Source organism: Panthera onca, chromosome A1, assembly GCF_046562875.1.
Source record: "Panthera onca isolate mPanOnc1 chromosome A1, mPanOnc1 haplotype 2, whole genome shotgun sequence".
Lineage (NCBI taxonomy): Eukaryota > Metazoa > Chordata > Mammalia > Carnivora > Felidae > Panthera > Panthera onca.
In genome coordinates this window covers 67,555,465-67,578,238 of record NC_138339.1, presented here as the reverse complement: position 1 = coordinate 67,578,238, position 22,774 = coordinate 67,555,465, and the positions used below count along the sequence as shown (strand labels likewise).

The window sequence follows — 22,774 nt, the reverse complement described above, 5'->3', positions numbered from 1 at the left end:
TGACACAGAGGGAGTCAATAAGGCGATAGACAGATAAGGGTATGGGTATGCAGTAAGCGTAGTTTTAAACGATAGAGACTTGAGCATGCCCAAACCCTGAAGGAAAGGATGGAAAAGGGAGGGAGAGGGCCAGGGCTAGTGATAAAAAGCAATAATAATAATTAAAAAAATAAAATAAAATGAGAAGATCCAGGTCAGAGGCACTGGGGGCTCTTCTACTGTGAGAGGAAAAGGAAGGATGAGTAAGAAGTGACTAAGAGTGTGTGGAGGGTCAAGAAGTTGGGAAGCTACCATCTGATTGTCTTTATTGTCTTGGTGAAGCAAAAGAAGAGTTCACTGAAGGAAGAGGGTATTTGCATGCTGGCTGTATCTCCAGGCTACACATTTTCCTCCTTTGACCTCTGAAGTCATAGGGCAGAAGATCCAACATCCTCAGTCTCAAAGCCAGGTTGAAGTCCATACTCTGAAAAACCCCATATACTGAACTTCTGCCTTTGAAAGAGAAATTTGTAGAGGGGACCCAAGGGCTAACATTAACGTAAGACATGATAACTGTTCATTTTAAAACCCGAAGTAATATTGGGATATCACATTTCTCCTTACTACTGCTTTCAATATCAATTAGACTCATCTTCAAAAATCTCCAGAGATCTTTAAGAGTATGGAGCTTATCTGACTTTGTCTCTTCTATCCTCCAGACTGTTTCCTCCCTTCCCCTACTCCACCTTTTAAAAAAAATACATCACCAGTAGTATTTTCCTCCGTCCTAGTTTCAACATGAAAGGCTTTCTACACATTTCACACCTTATAATCTACAAAGAGCCTTCACATTTTCTCTACTTTTGTCCTGTAACAATCTTGAGAGTTGGGAGGGCGCATTATTCTTAACATTCAGAAAAATTAAGTGACTTGAACATTCAGGACCCAGACTTGGGTTGTCACTCCAAAGGCAGTTAGTTATCTGTTCTACCACATCACATTCCACTTACAGCAACTTCTTTTTTATTTATTTATTTATTTATTTATTTATTTATTTATTTATTTAAATATAATCTATTGTCAAATTGGCTAACATACAACACCCAGTGCTCATCCCAACACTTACAGCAACTTCTGAACACCCAAGAGATGGCTCAAGTTTCTGCCAGCCTCAGAGTAATTTCAAATTCATCCAATTATTTAAAGAAGTCTGCGCTGTAATTTCAATTTGCTGCCTATCATTAATAGATCTCATCATCCCTCCCCCATAATAAGGAACCTGGCTAATCGTGAAGAAGCAACTACTATTGCTCACAGACAGTTGGGGATGCACATGAAGCCCTAATCACAGAGAAATCCTGAGCATCTGCAGGAGGATGGAGACTATAATGACCCAGGAAAGTAATGGTCTTTCAGGTTTGTGCCTAATTGGTGAATGTAAACAAGAAAGCCTTTATATTTCCACTGAGCAAGCAAAATTAAAATGCTTCCCGCTGTAACCACGTGTATTAGTTTCTTTTTTGCAGCTGTAACAAATTACCATAAACTTGGCCTAAAACAACAAAATTTTATCATCTTACAATTCTGAAGGTCAGAAATCCAAAATGGTCTCACGGGGCACAATGGACTGAATGTTTGCTCCCTCCGCCACCAAATTCATATGTTCAAACCTTAATCCTAATATGTTGTTATTTGGAGGTGGGGCCTTTGAGAGGTAATTAAGGTCACAAGCGGTGAGCCTTCATGAATGGGATTAGTGCCCTTACAAGAAGAGGTCAGAAGAGCTAGCTAGCGCTCTTTTTGCCACGTGAAGTTACAAGGAGAACTGGATTGTCTACAAACTGGAAGAAGGCTCTCACCCAATCATGCTGGCACTCTCGTCTCAGGTTTCCAGCCTCCGTACTATGAGAAATCAACAGTTCTTGTTCATGTCATCAGTCCATGGTGATTTGTTGGAGCCAACCTTAACTAAGACGCTGGGCTGTTTCTTCTGGAGGCTCCAGGGCAGAATCCGTTTCTATGATTTTTCAGCTTCTAGTGGCTGCCTGCACTCTCTGGATGAAGGCCCCCTTCCAGTAATCACATGATTTTGACCTCTGCCTCCACTGTTATATTTCTGTCTCTCTGACTCTCCTGTCATGTCTAAGGGGGCTTCTAATTACATGATCCTATCTGGATAATTTAGGATGATGTCCTTGTACAAGATCCTTAATCATAAGTGCAAAGTCATTTTTGCCATGTAAGGTGATATTTACAGGTGCTGGGGATTAGGATGCTCAGCCAAGAGACACCTGGAACCCATTCAAAGCAAAGACACACCAAGCTGAACTGCCAAGCTACACACCATATGCAGAGAATGAGGTGTTTCTGCTGGGCTAGCAACCAAATTGAAGACAGTCAGTCCTAGAATGTACTGGGGAGAGCCATCTTCTCTGGAAGTTCTGCTTTTCTAGAGCAATGGTCAGTATATATGAGAATTTTAAATATTTACCGCTAGTAAGTGGCAGCGTCCTTCAATAAATCTGGGTCTTTCTGTTATGTGTGTTCTCGTAATTCCTCTCATCTACCTTAAACTGAGGCTGGGAATTTTCTGTTAAGTTGAACCAAGGCCCTGATATGAAAGAGCTACATCCCTTGCACAGGTCAGTCTTGATCAAGAAAGAACCAGAATGACACAAGCCAAAGCAGAGCAGAAAGTAGGATGTATGCCCAGGCTAAGTGGTCTCCTGTGTATCGTTAGGAAAAGGAAGGGCGAGTATGTGAACCCCACTGCATATCTTTAAGAGACTGTTTTATAAAACTAAGCCTGAATTGAGGCAGACAGCATTGTGTGTTAATTCAGTCCCAATAAGCTTGTCTTCATGAAGAAATGCTTTTACTTCCTAGGGGTTCTTTTATAGACCCTACCTGAAAAGTGAACTTAAGAAATTATGGTGCCCAATCTTCCAAACCAAGTCAGCTGTACTCCGTGGAAAGAAGTTTGCTTTACAAACGTTTGCTTCTGCCTAGCTGTTACCCTTTACACATAGGTGACACCTGAATCAATGCATTTGTTACATGAATTTCCTAGGGCTTGGTTTTATGAAATGTACAGTTTAATAAAACTTGTGTTTCATTTAATATTCCAGGCAGCAAATTTCCTTTCCTCAGAATTCCTGAGACTATGTGAAAAACAGAGAGAGCTCTAGCACAGGGCCTGCACATATTAGGCATTCTTTAAATTGCTGTTGAACGACCACATAAAAGCATAAATACACAAAAAAGGCCTAAATAAACTCTCTTGCCACAGGTCAATCTGAGAAGAGGACTTGTTGGAACATACCATTTAACTCCTCTCAACAAACCCTAAGTATATAAATTGGGGAAGATAATTCCTTAGTATCCTACATCTGCAAAACCATTCCATCTTACATGCAAGCAAGTCGGGATATTGTGTGGTTGAAGGTCTTGGACACACGAAGCCTTGCGTCTGAATTCTGGTGCTAATACTCGCTGGTTATGTGATCTTGGGGAAGTGGCTTAACCTTTTCAGCTTCCATTTCTTCATCTCTGATAGTATGATAATAATATTTAGCTTGCAAAGTTGTTTTGAGCAGGTAATGACAACATGTGGAAAACGTTCAACAGTTTCTGGTGCACTGATGACAAAGATGGTGATGGATGGTGGTGATGATGACATGTCTAGATCCAGCCTTTTGGTTACCCTGCTCCTCTAGGACAGACAAGTTCCCTGCTATGTGAGGTCCATGTGCCTTAGAGACATGCCTCTCAGTCTGCCCCCAGCCAGAGTCTAGGCATGGCCCCAAGGCACTATCCACTGCCAAGGGGAGGGAGGGAGGGAGCCTAGGGCTTCTCACTGATATGAGACACTTCTTCTTAATCCTCATCTTTCTTCCCTTTTACCCCTAGCTCCTTCTCCTACTTTCTCTTTTTATTTGTCTTAAGAGTTGACCTAAAAGGTCCCTCTTAGGGCCTCCAAGTCTTTTCTATGTAGATCTTATTTATGTTCAAGATTGTTGCAAAGCATTCCCTACTAAAAGCAAACCTTTTGGTGCAGAAAAAGATCAAAGCAATGCAGAAAATCCAATCTAATGGATAGTAATTCAGGCAAATTCACAGAAATCATTATTTTTAAAGACAAATTTTTCACTGTGTCCTGTGCCATTCTAACACATGGTTATTATTTAAATTTTTACCTTAAGTAACTAAGAGCTATGTAGGGCTGCTCTTACTAACATAGAAGATAGAGAAATGTGAATTTGGGTTCACTGACCATTTCCCTAGAAACAAAGCTGTGCCTTGGGTGGTTGCCCTTCTGGAGTGAAAAGCCTGCCAGAGCTATTCCCTGAGGGAAATCCTTAGTTCTGCCTCAATACCCAAAAGAAGCGAAGCAGTAATGGAATCACATTTCTACCTGGATATATACTTCAGCCCTCCAGTATGCTTTGATGTAATGGTTACGTAAAGGAGGGGCAAATTTTCATGACCTTATTCTCACAGCTTCCTACAATAAAAAATATATATATAAAGCAATCAGACAATACATTTTGATGTGAAAAGACTAAGGAATATTTACAAATCACTTCTACTTTATCTTTGTTCACTACAAAGAACTAAATTCAGGAGGCAAAAAATAGATTTTGCATGTGATTTACACACCTGATGTTCTCACCATATCAAAAAACATGACTTAAGAGCTTTCTCATTCTAACTGTAATTTATTTTCTTCTAAAACCTGCAACGCAAACCCTATCACAAATGCCAACCCTTAGGAATAAAGGTAGGAGAAAAAAAATGTTGATTTAATATAAACCCTAGAAAACTTTGACTATTTATCAGTATCAACTGCTAATTCTTTTTGCAATGATACAGGCCATTGTTTGAAAATCTCTGGCTTTTCATATGTTTTTTTTCCTTTGCAAAGTTTAAAAAAAAAGGAGGGAGATAAAGTCTATATAATTTTAGCACCACAGTCAATCTTTCCAGGCATGGTCTGACATACCAGATAAGATCAGGAACCAGTGGTGTTCTCTGCTAGGAAAAATGTTCTTTCAAAAATATGAATGTGATGCAAGATAGCTTCGATAGCCTTCAATTTAATCTTTCAATATGGATTTATAGTTCTGCAGTATTGACTTATGTCCTATACAGAATAGAATTCAGGCAACTCCTGAAGATGTCCATTTCCCTTTCTTTGAAGTGTGCCTTAATGACCGCTTGCCTTTAGAAAGCTATTCCTCTCTATGGAAAGCTAACCAACACACCCAATTTTTTATTCCTGCTTTGTGAAATCCTCCTGTGAAACAAAACAGATTATGAAACTAGCTCAGGAAAAATCACAAGTTACCACCATGAATAGCATTCCATTTGCCTGTCTCTTCTCATCCTAGCACATTCCTGTGACCAGGACAGAAAAAAACCCACTCAGACAATCATGTGCCTCACTGAACAGACCCCAGATGATCCACTGGAGGCTGCGAGAAATGAGGAAGGAAGAGGAGGAAATCTTTATTCCAACAGGAGTTGAATAGCATGAAAATAAAAGCCAAACAGGATTTTTAAGGTAAGGTAAGCATTTTGCACAAGAAGACTGTGTCTGAGGTTAAGATATTCCTTAGACTAAAACGGAAGTCACTAATGAATATCCTCTCATACCCCAAACCACCACCTCCAAAGTCTTTCCTCATTTATCATCCAAGAGATCGCTTTTCAGCCTTATAACCATATAGAATCTATACTAACCAATGTAGTGAGTTTCTTAGTAATTCTACTATCCAACCAGCCAGAAAGATGTTATAAGTTAAACCTTCGTGAATGATTAACATCAGACACCAAAAACTTGGCTGCCTTTATTACTTACTCCATCAAGCTCATGAATGAAAGCCCCTACCTATTTATTTTATAATCACTCATCCAACTTCTAAAACCTAGGTAAGTACCTTTTTAATACTGCATTTTTTCTCTCTTTAACCATTAACTTTCATAAAAGGCAGTAAGTAAATATCTGTGGCCTCAAAAGACTAGTCACAAAAAAGAAAAAAAAAAAAACAAGACTAGTCCCTTGCCTCCTAACATACTTATTACATGGCTTATTCAGTTCTACTAACAGCATAAATGAAAAGTACTCTCTAGGATATGGTTCTAAAAATGTAAACCAGGAAAGTCTACTGAAAACAGAAACACACACAAAGAAGTTGTGAATCCTGCAACTCTACAAACTTTTGGCAGAAGAGAAAACAAAATGCAAAAAAACATTAGCAAGGGAAAACATGTTAAAGGTTTTCAACATCATTTTCAGTTACAAAGAAACTGCCTACCTAAAACCACATCAGGAAAAGCCAGAGAGAGAGTGAAATTTATAACCAGAAAAATTTAATATGAAGTCATTGTACTCACTGTCTGATGAGTTCTGTCACAGTAACGCAGCCCAAAATAATCTATCTCCACAAGGTTTATGTGTCGGAATACGTGGTCAAGGACAACAGAACCTTTCGTTGACTTCTGCAAAAATAATTCACAGTTTTACTTTTTTAACAAGGTGTCTTCTCTTTCTCAGTGGGACATGGGCACAGCTCTCATCTTCTATTAGCTTTGCCCACAGTGTAAGTGATTTTAGTGGCCCACAGCTCCCTCTTTAAGGTTTGCCTCAATTACAAAGAAAAATAGGGTTTCAAGTAAAGTGTATCCAAGAAATTGCTTTGTAAAACGATTTTTAAATTGTAGTGGGTTTTTAATTAATATAAGCTTCTTTTCTTAAGGGACCGTAAATTATCTTCAGGACAAAATTCTTCTCTTAATAAAGATAATCTTTTATATGAAAAGCATCTAATGAATTTATCAGACACCACTCACTTTGGTTAAAATCCCACAGTTCTTTCACTTTAAAAAGCAATTTTCACCTCCAGCATCTTCTCACAACTAACACAGAAGATAGACAGAATTAAAATGACAATAGCCAATGCTTTTATTTTTAATCCTCAACTACTAAACCCATAGACTAAAGCTGCCAAAGTTAATGTTCTGAAAAGCCCTTGTGAAGAAATTTTACTTTATCTCTTTCATATGAGCACAGACGTAAAGAGAACATTTCCCCTGGCTGCTTTGTAAGATCTAATATATTAAGATCTAAAATATTAAATAGCAATTATCACACATATAAGGTAAACATTTAATCAGCAAGCACTACTCCACATATGACATTAATCTTGAAAATAATCCATTTCAGTGCTCTCTGTACAGATACAGACTTTTCCTTTCTTTTGCCCCTCATTGGCAGGTACAACAGGGTAGTTAAGAGAAATCCCCAAGAAGTGACACATTGTGTTAAGGAAGTAAGGCTTTGTTCAGTTGAATTTTTCCCCAGAGAATTACCATTCTGTGCTTGCTCATATATGGAGGGTACTCAAAACTGCACTGCTCTTAGAAAATGAATCTGTAATGTACGGGAAATGTTTTGCTTAAATGTATTATAAAATGGATGATAAGAGGTGATAAAAGTACCTACCCACTGGGAGAAAAGAGCTCTTGTTACAAAACCCATAGGTATTTTTGTTTTCCTCTAAATTACCTTCATTAAACTTAATTGGTGTCTTTTTCAAAATCCATTGGATGATTTATAAACAAAAGCACTTCCATGATGGATCTTTGGTTTGGGACATGTTCTCCAATAATAACAATGCCACATCCAGTAAATGATTCTTTGTGCTCATGTACTTAGGTGTTTAGCTAGGGTACAAATCTGGAAGCAAAATTACTCTTTCTAAGGATACACATACTTAACATTACAATGGACACTGCCAAAAAGACCATTACAACTTCTTCAATGAAAGTATGTTTCCCCTTTGCCAACATTTGGCTGAGCAAAATTTTCCCCATCTGATTGAGCAAAACAGGGGAGAGGGTAACTGTTCTAATTTGCATTTTCCATATACTTACAAAAGCAAGTGTTCCATCATCTGCTTACTAACCAATTGCATTTTCTAGCATCTGGGTTAGGCCTGCTCTAACCCGAGGTATATGAGCAAATTCTCCTTACTTTGTATATTTAGTTCTTCATTCTGTCTGGAAATTATTTTTTTTTTTTTTAATTTTTTTTTCAACATTTATTTATTTTTGGGACAGAGAGAGACAGAGCATGAACGGGGGAGGGGCAGAGAGAGAGGGAGACACAGAATCAGAAACAGGCTCCAGGCTCTGAGCCATCAGCCCAGAGCCTGACGCGGGGCTCGAACTCACGGACTGCGAGATCGTGACCTGGCTGAAGTCGGACGCCCAACCGACTGCGCCACCCAGGCGCCCCTGTCTGGAAATTATTTTTGTGCTTGGGATAAGGGCCTAATTTTGTTTCCAAATGGATAGACAACAGCACCACTATTTACTGAATAGGTCATGATTACTTTTTTGATATGATAAAAACTTCATCATCTACTAAAGTAGCCCTTATTCTATCCCATGGATTATTCCTTAACCAATCCTCAATGATTTTAATGACTTCAATTTTAATGTAATGTATTGGTATCCATCATTCTTTTCCAAACTGTCTTTGCAAATTCTTATACATTTTTCTCTACTGGAGGAAGTTTAGAACCAGATTGCTAATTATTTTTTAAGTTTTTATTTTAATTCCAGTAGTTAACATACAGTGTTAAACTCCTTTCAAGTAGACAATATAGTAATCCAACAGTTCCATATCACCTGATGCTCATCATGAGCAGTGTACTCCTTAATCCCCATCACCTATTTCACCCACCCACCCCCACCTCCCCTCTGATAACCCTCAGTTTGTTCTCTATAATAGAGTCTGTTTCTTTTTTTTTTTTTAATGTTTATTTTGAGAGAGAGAGAGCATGCACAAAAGTGAGCAGAGGAGGGGCAGACAGAGAGGGAGAGAGAGAATTCCAAGTAGGCTCTGCACCATCTGCAGAGAGCCCAACACGAGGCTTGATCCCACAGAACTGTGAGATCATGACCTGAGCTAAAATCAAGAGTCAAACACTTGATTGATTAGCCACCCAGGTGCCCCTGATTGAGTCTATTTCTTGATTTTCTTATTTTCTTCCTTTGCTGGTTTGTTTCTTAGATTCCACACATGAGTGAAATCATATAGTATTTGTCTTTCTCTTATTTCACTTAGCATAATACTATCTAGCTCCATCCATGTTGTTACAAATGGCAAAATTACATTCTTTTCGTGGTTGAGTAATATTGCAGTGTGTGTATGTGTGTGTGTGTGTGTGTGTGTGTGTGTGTTCTTTATCCATTCATCAATTGATGGACACATGGGCTGTTTCCATAGTTTGGCTGTTGTAAATAATGATGTTATAAACAGAGGGGTGCATGTATCCCTCTGAATTAGTGTTTTTGTATTCTTTGGGTAAATACCCAGCAGTGTGATTGCTGCATCATAGAGTAGTTCTATTTTTAACTTTTTGAGGAACCTCTATACTGTTTTCCACAGTGGCTGTGCCAGTTTGCATCTTTACCAATAGTGCAAGGGAGTTCCCCTTCCTCCATACCCTCGCCAATACCTGTTGTTTCTTATGTATTTTATTTTAGCCATTCTGACAGGTGTGAGGTGGTATCTGATTGTAGGTTTGATTTATATTCCCCTGATGTGTCTGTTGGCCATCTATATGTATTCTTCAGAGAAATGTCTGTTCATGTCTTCTACCTATTTTTTAACTGAATTGCTTTGCTGGAGTTGTGTAAGTTATTTATATATTTTGGATACTAACCCTTTATCAGATATGTCATTTGCAAATACCTTCTCCCATTCCATAGGTTGCCTTTTAGTTTTGTTGACTGTTTCCTTCACTGTGCAGAAGCTTTTTATTTTGATGAAGTCCCAATAGATTACTTTTGCTTTTGTTTCCCTTGCCTGAGAAGATGTACCTAGAAAGAAGCTGCTACAGTGGTTGTCAGTTGTTACTACCTGTGCTCTCCTCTAAGATTTTGATAGTTTTTGGTCTCACATTTAGGTCTTTCATCAATTTTGAGTTTACTTTTATGCATGGTTTAAGAAAGTGGTCCAGTTTCATTCATTTGCACGTTTCTAATTTTCCCAACACCATTTGCTGAAGAGACTGTCTTTTGCTCATTGCATATTCTTTCCTGCTTTACTGAAGATTAACTGGCCATATAATTATGGGTCGATTTCTGGAATTTCTATTCTGTTCCACTGATCTATGTGTCTATTTTTGTGCCAGTACCATACTGTTTAGATTACTATAGCTTTGTAATATAACTTGAGGTCCAGAATTGTGATGCCTCCAGCTTTGCCTTGCTTTGCTTTTTCAAGATTGCTTTGACTATTCAGGGTCTTTTGTGGTTCCATACAAATTTTAGGATTCTTTGTTCTAGTTCTGTAAAAAATGCTGTTGGTATTTTGATAGGGATTGAATTAAATGTGTAGACTGCTTTGGGTAGTATGGACATGTTAACAATATTTGTTCTTCCAATCCATGAGCGTGGAATGTCTTTCCATTTCCTTGTGTCACCTTCAACTTCTTTCACCAGTGTTTTATAGTTTTCAGACTATAGGTCTTTTACCTCTTTAGTTAGGTTTATTCCTAGATATCTTATTTTGGGTGCAATTAAAATTTTTTTTCTTAATTTCTCTTTCTGCTGCTTCATTATTAGTGCACAGAAATGCAACATATTTCTGTACACTGATTTTATGTCCTATGGCTTTACTAAATTCATTTATCAGTTCTAGCAGGTTTTTTTGGTGGACTCTTTAGGGTTTTCTATATATAGTATCACATCATCTGCCAATAGTGAAACTTTCACTTCTTCCTTACCGATTTGGATTTCTTTTTGTTGTCTGATTGCTGTGGCTAGGACTTCCAGTACTATGTTGAATAAAAAGGTGTGAGTAGACATCCTTGTCTTGTTCCTGACCTTAGGGAAAAAGCTCTCAGTTGTTCCCCATTAAGGATGATGTTCAGCTTGCTAATTTAATAAACAATTCTGTAGGGGGGTTTGCATGGAATTAAATTGAATTGACAGACTAGATGACTTGGGGAGTGAAAAAAAGTGAAACCTATATGGTTTTATTTTATGTCCTTCAAGGAAGTTTTATACTTGTTTTCATGTTGGTATTATAAAATTCTACTCAGGCACTGTGGCAAACAGAGTTTATAAAGTTCCCCTCTCCCCCTAAAAATAAATCCTGTTCTAATCCCTGGATCTGGTAAAATAAACTGTCATTACTATAACTGTGTTATGTTATAGGTCACAGTTGGCCTTAATATCAAGAGATCATTAGAGGGGATCTGACCTAACCACATGCACTCTAACAAGCAAAGCACTTTCTCCAGCAAAAGACTAAGGCATAAGGGAAGTAAGTCAAAGATTTTTCAAAGCAGAAGAAAAACTCCACAGGTCCTTGCCAATTGAAAGACAGAGGGAGCACCTAAGACAGAAATGCTAGCAGCCTCAAGCTGCTTAGAGTAGGACCCAAGTAATAAAATGGGAACCTGAGTATTACAGCCACAAGAACTGGCTTTAGCTAATAACCTGAGTTTGGAAGCAGATTCTGCCCCAGAGCCTTCATACTAGTGCCCAGCCAACCAACACCTTGATTTTAGCCTTCTGAGATCAAGTACAGAACCCAGCCATGCTATCCTGGATTTATGACCTACAAAATCATGAGATAATAAATGGTATATACTTAAGCTACTAACTTTTAGAAATTTTTTATGCAGCAATGGAACTAACATGGGCGTATTCTTATCTATTTTTTAGTTTTATTGTTGTTACACTATACTTTCTGATTTCTAATATATAATCAATAGCCAAGCAAATAATTCTTCTTATTGGTCTATTTCACAGCCATCTTGCTAAACATGTATCAGTGAAAAGAATTGTCTGTGGAATCTTTTTAGGTAACATTTACTACAAATAGTAAGTGTTCTAGTTCCTTCTTTTCAAAATTCCTCCTCCATACTTCTTTCTTTTTCTTACTGCATTAGCTGGGGCCTCAATAGAAGGATAACTGATAGTTGTGAGAACAATAATCCCAATCTTCTTCCTGACTTTAATGCAATTGCTTCTAAAATTTCATTACTAAGTATACTTGTGCTACATAGCCCTTGTAGATACCCTTTATCAAATAGAAGGTTCCTTTTATTCCTGATTTCTGGTCTTTTTGTTTGTGTTTTGTTTTGTCTTGATTTTTAATTAAAAATGAGTGATAATTTTATCATGTCATTTATGGAAATCTGAAAGGACAAAAATCATGTAATCATCTAGGAGTTACATAAAAAGTTCTAATGTCAAATATTCTTTTTTTTTTAATTTTTTTTTAACATTTATTTATTTTTGAGACAGAGAGAGACAGAGCATGAACAGGGGAGGGGCAGAGAGAGAGGGAGACACAGAATCTGAAACACGCTCCAGGCTCTGAGCTGTCAGCACAGAGCCCGACGCGGGGCTCGAACTCACGGACGGTGAGATCATGACCTGAGCCGAAGTCGGACTCTTAACCGACCAAGCCACCCAGGCACCCCTAATGTCAAATATTCTTAATAAATAATTTCCCAGTATAGTTCTTTTGTTGTAGGTATATAATACCAAACCCCTCCCTATTTGAAAAGACTCCTGCACGATGTGAGTCTTGGTAGAGGCAGGAAATAGACTCCGTACCACAACTCCTGGCAGCTGAGCCACAGCACATGACCTGGTTTCAGCCAAGGACTCTGACTTCTGAGCAAGTAACGCAAAGACAAAGAATTGAAAATTCATTCATGGCAGTGGCTCCCAGTGGTAGGGTGTCCCATAGCAGAGGCACCCGGAAGTGAAATCAAATGGGATGAGGAGCAGTGGTGACTGATTCCCATGCCAGGTTTCCCAGCATTCTTGAGGTACTAAATAGGAGCGGCCAGGCAATCCACCAGCGTCCCTTCCCTTGCCCCATGGGAACACTGATTATGTACATTTGGACCTAAGAGCCATGTCAGGGTCCTCAATAAAAATCCTCAGAGTACAGAAAATTGGGTCGAATCGTACCTAAAAATATCGTGAACACCAACAGTTTATCGTAGGAACAGAAGCATAACAGGCAGATTTCCTGGTTGCCAACAGTAGTAGTTAACTCTAAGTGACCAGGAAAGGAAATCACTGCAAAGACACTGGTTATCTCACCTCCTCTGTGGCATCACTCTCATGGTTGCTTGCATCTTCTCCTAATCCCAATACAGCCACAATTGCTAAGCATGGAGCAACCTTTCTTCCATTATCATCTCCCTCCCATAGTCCTCCTGCCATGTTCTGGGCTCCAGTTTTCATCTACAGTTGATTCACATTGCCTTTTGCTTCAGGAATTTTGTTTTGTTTTGTTTTGTTGTTTTGTAATTTCTGGCTGACTGAGATCCGCCTTCTTTATTTTCCAGGCTGCTGTGGAAAATGCGCACATTATCTGTCCTCTTCAAAATATTTCTGGAAGGCCGACATACAAACCTAGTGTTCCATCTTGATCTAATCTCTCCTCTGGATCCTTTGTTCTCTCTGGACATGGACAGAGTCACTAGAGCAAGCAGAAGCACACAACTCCCCCTATATCCTCAATCCCAAGCAGGTGAAGAAGGGCTTCGAGAACAGAAGAGGAACAAATTATGCTTGAGATCACAGCACGGAAATGGGGCAGAGTTTTTAGAGAAAATACATGTACATATACATAAATACATATAAACCAAGGCTGTCTTTATGCCTGTATGGAAACTAACATTCCATGAGAAATGTTAGCTTTTTCATACACATGATCTATTATTAAAGCATAAATAATAGTCTGCTAATGAAGAATATACACAAAAGCACGCTTGGAAAACCTGCTTAGCAATTCGGAAAGTATACGGAAATAGCAGAAGTTTCATGCACAGAAGGAATCACCATTTTCCAAAACTATCACTCTAAAAATACCAGAACTGTAACGGTTTTGCATTTATAGAATCTGGTGCTTACAATTCTTTACAAATATCATCCTTTAGCTCTTTGTCATCCTCTACAGAGAAACCACAAGGAAAATAGGCAGTGTTACACAATGAATCCAGAGCTGACCTAAGAACAAACACGTTATCCCATGATTCCCTCTACAGATTTCTGTATGTTGTATGTCTACCTGTAAACATGGAGCAGAGGCAGATGAGCCTCAAAGATATTATATTTCTGTTACTAACTCAAGCACACACGTACATGAAAACCTCTTAACTTCTCATCTCTCATACTGTAATATGACAAGACTCAAAAAGCGTGCGTGCTAGCAGACAATTAGCTACTAGGGTAGGGGGTATGCATCACCAGCTCACATTTCTGCCAGTCCTGCCCTGAGTCCTTCCAATCACCCTGTCCACTGTCCCCTGTCACCCTGTTTCAATTTGTATTCCATTATTTATGCCTCCTGCTCTTAGGGATAATTGCACTTTTCATGTGGATTCTTCAGAGATTGCCTGTGGGTTGTATTTTGCAGTTCAGATTGGTAGTCTTCAAGTTCAGAAGCAATCATTCTTGAATAAAGAAACTGAGAACTGACAGAGAATGGACATGAGAGCCAAAGTAAGACCTAGAAGTACACTGGGCCAGGAACAGGCCAGTTGCAGGATTTATTACTAGAAAAGAATGAGTACATACCATCAAGGATATTATGAAAGAAGCATAGGACTTCAAATATCTACTGAGTACCCATTACATGTCAGCAAATGATTAATTTCCAGAAGATGGAAAAAGCATGCTAACAAATGCCAGAAAAAAAGATGCATCCAGAATATAATACAAAGAACCTCCATGGGGTAAGTGGTTGGTTGCCCTATCAGAACCCTGAAGAAGTCATGGGAACATGGAGTGATAGAAATTTCTAGAAAGTGAGACAAGGAAGGACTTGATCATCATCAGCTTTTTTACATATTTGAGTAGTTACGATGCACACATTTTACTTGCATTAAAATATTTTTTCAAAGAAAAAATATGCCAAGTAGAAACTAGTCATTCATTACTTTTTTTTTCTCACAGAGATAGTTGTTTTGTGGATTTGGTTCATGCACTGTGAGGCGCTAAGGAAAATACACACAGACAAAATAGGGGTATGGTGTTTAGCTGTCAATTTGTTGACCATATTTACAGATAAATAATTCATGCTCCCTATTTACCCCCAAAAAAGTTACTATAAGACTTTTTAATCTGAAATTTTCCTAAGCTCTTTGGGCAGGGAACCCTTATCATTACGGGCCATGATATACCAGCATGGAGGCTACATGTCCCCGAGTCCTTAAAATGCTGAAGCACTGGGGACTTCACTTCTAAGTCAGATGGTTAGTTTAAGTTTAAGGAAAAAAATTTTTAGCTTTACTTCTTTCAGTACTTGGCAAAAGAAAAAAAAAAGAGGAGGGGGGTTAAGAATGGGATTGTGTTTAGCAAAATCAGTTTTTTCTGACCATTTCTGGGAAAAATCTCTACCAAAATGAGGAAATCATCAAGAGGCTAGAAAATAAGATATAACTGCAATCATAGCACTTAGCAGTATGTCCAAGTACCTTTAAAAAGATGAGTAAGTTACAATGTTGTCTTCTACCTACAATGGCTCTCCACTAGCGAGACTTGAGAGAATGAGCTGTGTGTGGCAACACAATTCTCAGGAAAGGAATTCCTGAGGGCTCCTCGGGCGTTGGCTTGCCTGAGCTGTTCTCTATACAGGATACCGTTCTTGCTCTGGCACGATCAAAACCCCACTTAATCCATCAAGATCCAGTTCAAATGCCACCTTCTCCATGAAGCCTGTCCTTATCTCCTCAACCTCATTATGACCTCTGCCTCCACTCAACCTCTTATTTTTGCCTGCCTCTGAGACTTAACACTATTTTCTTTATTGAAGCTATTATATACTTCTCTTAACTTTTCTACTAATATTTAGACATTTTGAAAGCAGGTGTTAAGGAGCATACACCACTTCCTTTCCATGCAGTTCAATAATTTACACATGGTAAGAACTCCCTAAAAATTCTCTGAATACCAAGAGCCAGCAAACAAGGTAGAGAGAGATGCAATACTGGAAATATGGTAGCCTGTGAATTAAACCTCGATTCCTGTCCGTTGTCAAGATTTCCATTTTCCTGACCAGTCAGAGCGATGAAAGCAAAAAGAAAGATGGATGGATTCATTTATCCTGACCTCAGTATACCGAGTCAAAGCTACACAGTTTACTTTTACTTAAACATTTGTTTCAGTGTTATGTAATTCCAACAAACTCAATGGACTCTAAACAGCATTTAAGTAATAAGTCTTTAAAAAAATTTTTTCTCATGTTTATTTTTGAGAGAGAGACAGAGTCCGAGCAGGGGATGGGCAGAGAGAAAGGGAAACACAGAATCCAAAGCAGGCTCCAGGCTCTGAGCTGTCAGCACAGAGCCCGATGCGGGGCTCCAACTCACAAACCATGAGGTCATGACCTGAGCCAAAATCAGATGCTTAACCACTGAGCCACCCACGCACCCCAAGAAATAAGTCTTATATCTGAAATCTGTAAGATCTGAAAAAATACAGTGGTCTTATAGTAAGTTGTAATATATAAAAGTTATATAGAGATATATAATTTTCTTTATGCGATAAAATCTGACAGGATTTTTGTTTTTTATCATAAGGAAATCAGAAGAGATTGGATAGGAGACAGTAGGAAGAAAAGAAGCATCTGACTTTTCCAACTTCATTCAGAAAATTTTTATTTAATGTTACAAGATATTAATTTACTTTTCAAATGACAGTAAATGCCTGTGACATATTTCTGGATTGTGAATTAGATGCCACTTAAATCTCAGCAAATAGAGATAGAATTACTTTTATTACTGACACACTAGCAGCATTATGGCAAGAACAGAGCTACAAAAGGCTTATAATCTTGAGAAAGAATCCCAAATAGGACAAGTTTATTTGAAAATACCATCAGGGAAGCTTTCAACCAGAACAAAGAATTCTTCGAATGAGTAATAACACCTTTACAGATTAACATGACATTACAAACCAGAAAGGCAGGTTTTTACCAGCTGCACAGAATGATAACTATTACATTTGAGTTTACTCCTTCACAAAGGAGGAATGAACCCGTTAAAAAATTCTTTAATGTTATGCCTTTAAAAATTCACTATTTCTTATTTAGTGTCTTTAACATAATAGATTCCAAGTTCTGTGAGAAAACAAAAATGACGGTAAACATTTTTAGCACAGGCCTGTTAGGATAAGGCAAAATAGAGGCACAGAGTAGAGATTCCTCAGGCACCAATGGTAATTTCTTCTCAGACCAAGTATTGTTAACAACCATCTGCTGGTTTTTTACTACATTACTTTCATCCTCTAGGTGAGGAATATATAAATAAAACACTTTATTTTAAGCTTATTTATTTATTTTTGAGAGAGAGCATGTGCACAAGTGGGAAAAGGTCAGAGAGAATCCCAAGGAGGCTCCGTGCCGTCAGCACAGAGCCTGGTGCAGGGCTCAATCTCACCAACCATGAGGTGATGACCTGAGTTGAAACCAAGAGTTGGACACTCAACTGACTGAGCCACCCAGGCAACTAAAAAGAAACAAAAAAAAAAAACCCATTTAGTCATTTTTTTAAAAAAGCAAAATGTTTGGGGCACCTGGGTGGCTCAGTCAGTTAAGTCAGTTCGGCTCAGGTGATTTCATGGCTCAGATGGTGATTTCATGGTTCATGAGTTAGATCGGGTCCTGTACTGACAGTTCAAAGCCCAGAGTCTGCTTCGGATTCTGTGTCTCCCTCTATCTCTCTGCCCTTGCCCCACTTGTGCACTCTCTCTCTCAAAAATAAATAAGTAAACATTAAAAAAAAAAAAAAAAAAACAATGAAATGTATGGGGACGCCTGGGTTGCTCAGTTGCTTAAGCATCTGACTTTGGCTCAGGTTATGATTTCATGACTCGTGAGTTCTAGCCCCGTGTCAGGCTCTGTGCTAACAGCTCAGAGCCTGGAGCCTGCTTCGGGTTCTGTCTCCATCTCTCTCTGTCCCTCCCCCACTCACTCACACACACATACACACACACATGCTCGCTCTCTCTCTCTCTCTCTCTCTCTCTCATATAAATAAACATACAAAATTTTTTTTTTTAAGTAAAATGTTTGAGGCCCCTGGGTGGTTCAGTCAGTTAAGCATCTGACTTTGGCTCAGGTCATGAACTCACAGTTCATGGGTTCGAGCCCCGCTTCGGGCTCTGTGCTGACAGCTCAAAGCCTGGAGCCTGCTTTGGATTCTGTGTCCTTCCCCCACTTGTGCTCGCTTGCTCTCTCTCTCTCTCTCTCTCTCTCTCTCTCAAAAATAAATAAACATTAAAAAAATTTATTTTAAGTAAAATGTTTTTCAAAGTGCTATTTTTCATATGTGTGTTCATACTGATTAACTTCTTCTCATACTTATCTAACATTTTAGCCATCTATTACTGTGTAGCAAATCACCTCAAAACTTAGTGGCTTCATGCAAGAATTTGCTCATGATTCTGCAATTTGGGCAGGGCTCAGAAGGGAAAGCTAGTGTCTGTTCCATCTGGTGTTGGCTGGAGAGGTTCACTTGGGCTCCAGAACCCATGATGGCTTCATTCACATATTGATACCTCAGCTGGGCTGAGCAATGGCTGGAGGCTGGCTTGGTCTCTGTCCTTCTCCTCAGTGTCTCTCCTAACTTCGGGCCTCTCGCCTCAGAAGTATAGTCTGACTTTCCGTAATGACTGAGGGCTCCGAGAAAGCAAGAGCAGAAGCTGCCAAGTTTCTTCAGGCCCAGACCCAGCAAACCATCACTCATGCTACACTCTATCAGTCAAGTCATAGGGTCAGTCATAGGGTCAGCCCAGATGGAGAAAGAAGAGAACCACACTCCATCTCTTGATAAGAGGAGTAACATGAGCACATAGGGAGTGATTGAAAGAATTACTGGTGGCCATCTTTGCTGACAAACTACCACATCTCACTCCCTGATTTTCCTCTCTAAACCTATTATATTCTTTATGATGTTTTTCTTCTGCTCAACTCATCTTTAAGGAAAGAGAGTAAATCTTGAGCATCGACATTTACAGAACATGGTAAATGCTTTCATACACTTAGTTTCATTTCATCCCCTCCACAAGAGCTGTGTGAACTTGGCATGTTTATTCCCATTTTACAAATGAGATTACAGATGTTGGGAGAGGATAAGCGGTTTGGCTATTTCACACAGAAATTTTTTTATATTTCACACAGAAATAAATGGTAAAGGCAGGATTCCAATCCAGGAATATCAGACTCAAAAATCTCTGTTCATTCTCTTACACCCCAGGTTCTCAAAGTGTGGCCTGAGGATCCCTGCGAAGACTTAGAGACCTTTCCAGCAGTCCATGAGTCAAACCTGTATTGCCAGTAATTTGTTATTTATCAGTTTTTCTCTCTCAAGTATACAATTTTCTAGAGATTACATGGCATATGATCTTGCAACAATGTATAAGGCAGATATGAGAAGCAGCTGTCTTCTATTAAACTAGATATTTAAAAAAGCAAATAGAGGGGCGCCTGGGTGGCGCAGTCGGTTAAGCGTCCGACTTCAGCCAGGTCACGATCTCGCGGTCCGTGAGTTCGAGCCCCGCGTCAGGCTCTGGGCTGATGGCTCGGAGCCTGGAGCCTGTTTCCGATTCTGTGTCTCCCTCTCTCTCTGCCCCTCCCCTGTTCATGCTATGTCTCTCTCTGTCCCAAAAATAAATAAAAAAACGTTGAAAAAAAAAAATTTTAAAAAAGCAAATAGGGGCACCTGGGTGGCTCTGCTAAGTGTCAGACTCCTGATGTAGGTTCAGGTCATGATCTCATGATTCATGAGATGGAGTCCCATGTTGGGCTCTGTGCTAACAGCTTGGGATTATCTCTCTCCCTCTTTCTCTGCCCCTCCCTGGCTCACATTCTCTCTCTCCCTCTCCCTCTCCCACTCCCTCTCCCTCTCCCTCCCTCCCTCTTTCTCTCTCAAAATAAATAATAAGCTTTAAAAACAAAGAAAAAATAAATTTAAAAATTTAAAAATAGATATTAAAGAATGCAAAAATCTAAGAACAATGTCACTCTCTTCTCACCTAAAATTGTCTTGTTTTGGAAAATACAACCATTTTCATAAAAACATTATTTACACTAACATGTGATGAGTTTCTTTTAAATGAATTAGTTCTTAATTTATCGGCTTTAACTTACAATACAGTAAATATACATAGAGATAACCCTCATAGACAAAGTTCTTTCAGGTCCTCAGTAATTTTAAAGCATGTAAGGTGGGGAACCTGGGCGGCTCAGTCAGTTAAGGGTCTGACTCTTGGTTTCAGCTCAGGTCATGATCTCACAGTTTGTGGGATGGAGCCCCTCATAGGGCTTTGCACTGACAAGGTGAAGCCTGCTTGAGATTATCCCTCTCTTCCTCTCTCTCTTCCCCTCACCCCCCACCCCATGTATGCTCGCTCGCTCTCTCTCTCAAAATAAATTTTAAAAATAAATAAAAACTAAAAAAAAATAAAGCATGTAAAGAAATCCTGAGACAAAAAAATCTTGGAAACAGGTACATACTGTAATAAAGGATGCATTCTTGATGACACATAGATTGTGCTGTAAAACAGACTGTGCTCTTGATTCTTATATATCGGGAGATACAGGCTTGCAGATGAGGAAACTGGGACCCAAGAGATGAGTGAGGTGCCCACAGGTCACAGGGCTAGTTCCCTGAAGTTCTAGGAATAGAACCAATGCCACATAATTGCCACTGAACAAACATTTGCTTCTTAGTTTCTTATAAATTTTGTTGGAACAGGAGTTCACAAAAATCTTGTAATAAAACCAAAAGAAAAAACAAGCAGTCTACAAGGAAGTTCACAGATCAAATAATAGCAGCATTCTTTGCCAACAGAAATCCGAATTCCCAGAGTGGAGAGCTATTTCAAACCTAACATAAAGCATAGTTTTTAGATTCATCAAATTTGCATTAAAAAAAATTAAGTCCCAATAAGCAGAAATGCCTGTAACACAAGTTAGATTTTTATCTTTCTCCTTTATGTCTTGGACACCTTCTAAAGGTTTCAAATTCATGAATGTTATGAATTTCAAAAATTAATCTTTCTAAATACACTGTGGTATCCTGAAATAGATGCTAGAACCAAAAAGAGGACATTAGTGGAAAAACTTGAAATCCAAAGACAATCCACAGTTTAGTTACTAGTACTATATACAGTGTATTGACTGTATGATTTCCTGGTTTTGACAAATATAAGATGATTAAGATACTGACATCAGGGGAAACTGAGTGAAGGGTGTTCAGAAAATCTCTTACTCTTCGCAATTCTTCTGCAAATATGATTTGAAATTTAACCTTTGAGCTAAAAAAAATTCACAGTTAATAAAGAGAACCCTAAAGTGAATGAAAACTGTCAATCTAGTCTATTTATTACAGGTCAAAGAGTAAACTCAACAGTGAAACACTGGGCAATATAAGACATTTCACAACCAACGTCTTTTTTTTTTCTTTAAGAAAAATGGATTATATATCTTCAAAAGGAAAACCTTGAGGATTCATTAATAACCTTGATTTAGGACATTTAAGTGATTACTTTTAAGCTCATAAACTTTATAGAACAGGAGAACATGTGTTAAGCCAAAGATCTGGGTTTTATAAATATAATCCCTCATTTAAGATATAATCATTTAAACTTTAATTTGAATGATGAAAAGACTGTTTCAAAACTTTAAATGTACTATGTTCATTATTAACAATTATTAACAATATTTTGTATAGAAAGAAGGGTTAGCTTTTAAAAACCTGTCCATCTCATGCTCAGTTTTTTCCAAATATGGTGCAGTGAAGATTGCTGCCAACTTGTTGACTCTCTTTCCATCAAGAGGCAGGTCTAATTCTGCTCCTCCATTCTGGCCTAGCCTATGACCACTTTCACTGATACGGTATTGTGCAAGTGTTGCTAAGCCAGTTCCAAGGTAGCTTTTAAAACTGACTGCTTCCTCACTGGTGTCTTGGAACTCTTGACAACCATGAAAGAAGTCTAACCACCCAGATCAAGAGACCATGTGGCAAGATCCTGAGACTATCAAAGAAGGAGTGGGGTTCAGCTGGGCCCACCTTTTGATGTCCTGCCAAGACCCCAGGCCTGTGAACAAAGACGTCCAGAACAGCACAACTGCCTGGTCAATACCAACAAGTGTCCCCAGTCAACACCACAAGGAGAAAAATTGTCCAGCCAAGCCTTGCTCAATGTCCTGACCTACAAAACATGAGACATACTAAAGTGGCTATTGCTTCAAGCCACTCAACTTTGGGTAGTCTGTTATACAACTAAACAATGGTAAAACTCAGTTGTTCTCAGCCTAGAAATGCAGATCTCCATGAAGAGTGGTCAAAGCATACACCCAACACTCTATTACTTGTGTCATCCCATTATAGGTTAGATAGGTAAAACACGTACATTAGATAGGAGAGCCTCAAAAACTCCTGGTTAAAAGCTATTGTGTACCCACCTTCGATCTGCCTGCACTGTAGCCCCTCTTTCCACCTTTGTTTCTGGCATATCTTGAAGCTTATCCCTGAGTGCCATGGCACTAGCTTGTTATCTGGAACTCTTAAGAGTCTCCATTGTTATCATAATAAATATTTGGTTTTCTTTTTTTTTTTTTTTTTTTTTTTGAGAGAGGGAACGTGCGAGCAGGGGAGGGAGAGAGGAGGAGAGGGAGAGGGAGAGAGAGAGAGAGAGAGAGAGAGAGAGAGAGAATGAATCCCAAGCAGGCTCCATGCTGCCC

At 38.8% G+C, this 22,774-nt stretch overlaps 1 protein-coding gene across 4 annotated transcripts in view; it reads right to left on the bottom strand.

Annotated features, from left to right (window-relative positions):
* The window catches only part of EPB41L4A (erythrocyte membrane protein band 4.1 like 4A), a 252,941-nt gene that overhangs the window by 132,138 nt on the left and 98,029 nt on the right, over window positions 1-22,774 (bottom strand). For all 4 annotated transcript variants that reach the window (XM_078447487.2, XM_060635206.3, XM_060635208.3 and 1 more), the window contains exon 3: window positions 6,376-6,480. In XM_078447487.2, the coding sequence (XP_078303613.1) occupies window positions 6,376-6,480 (105 nt within the window). The remainder of the gene's footprint in view (window positions 1-6,375; window positions 6,481-22,774) is intronic.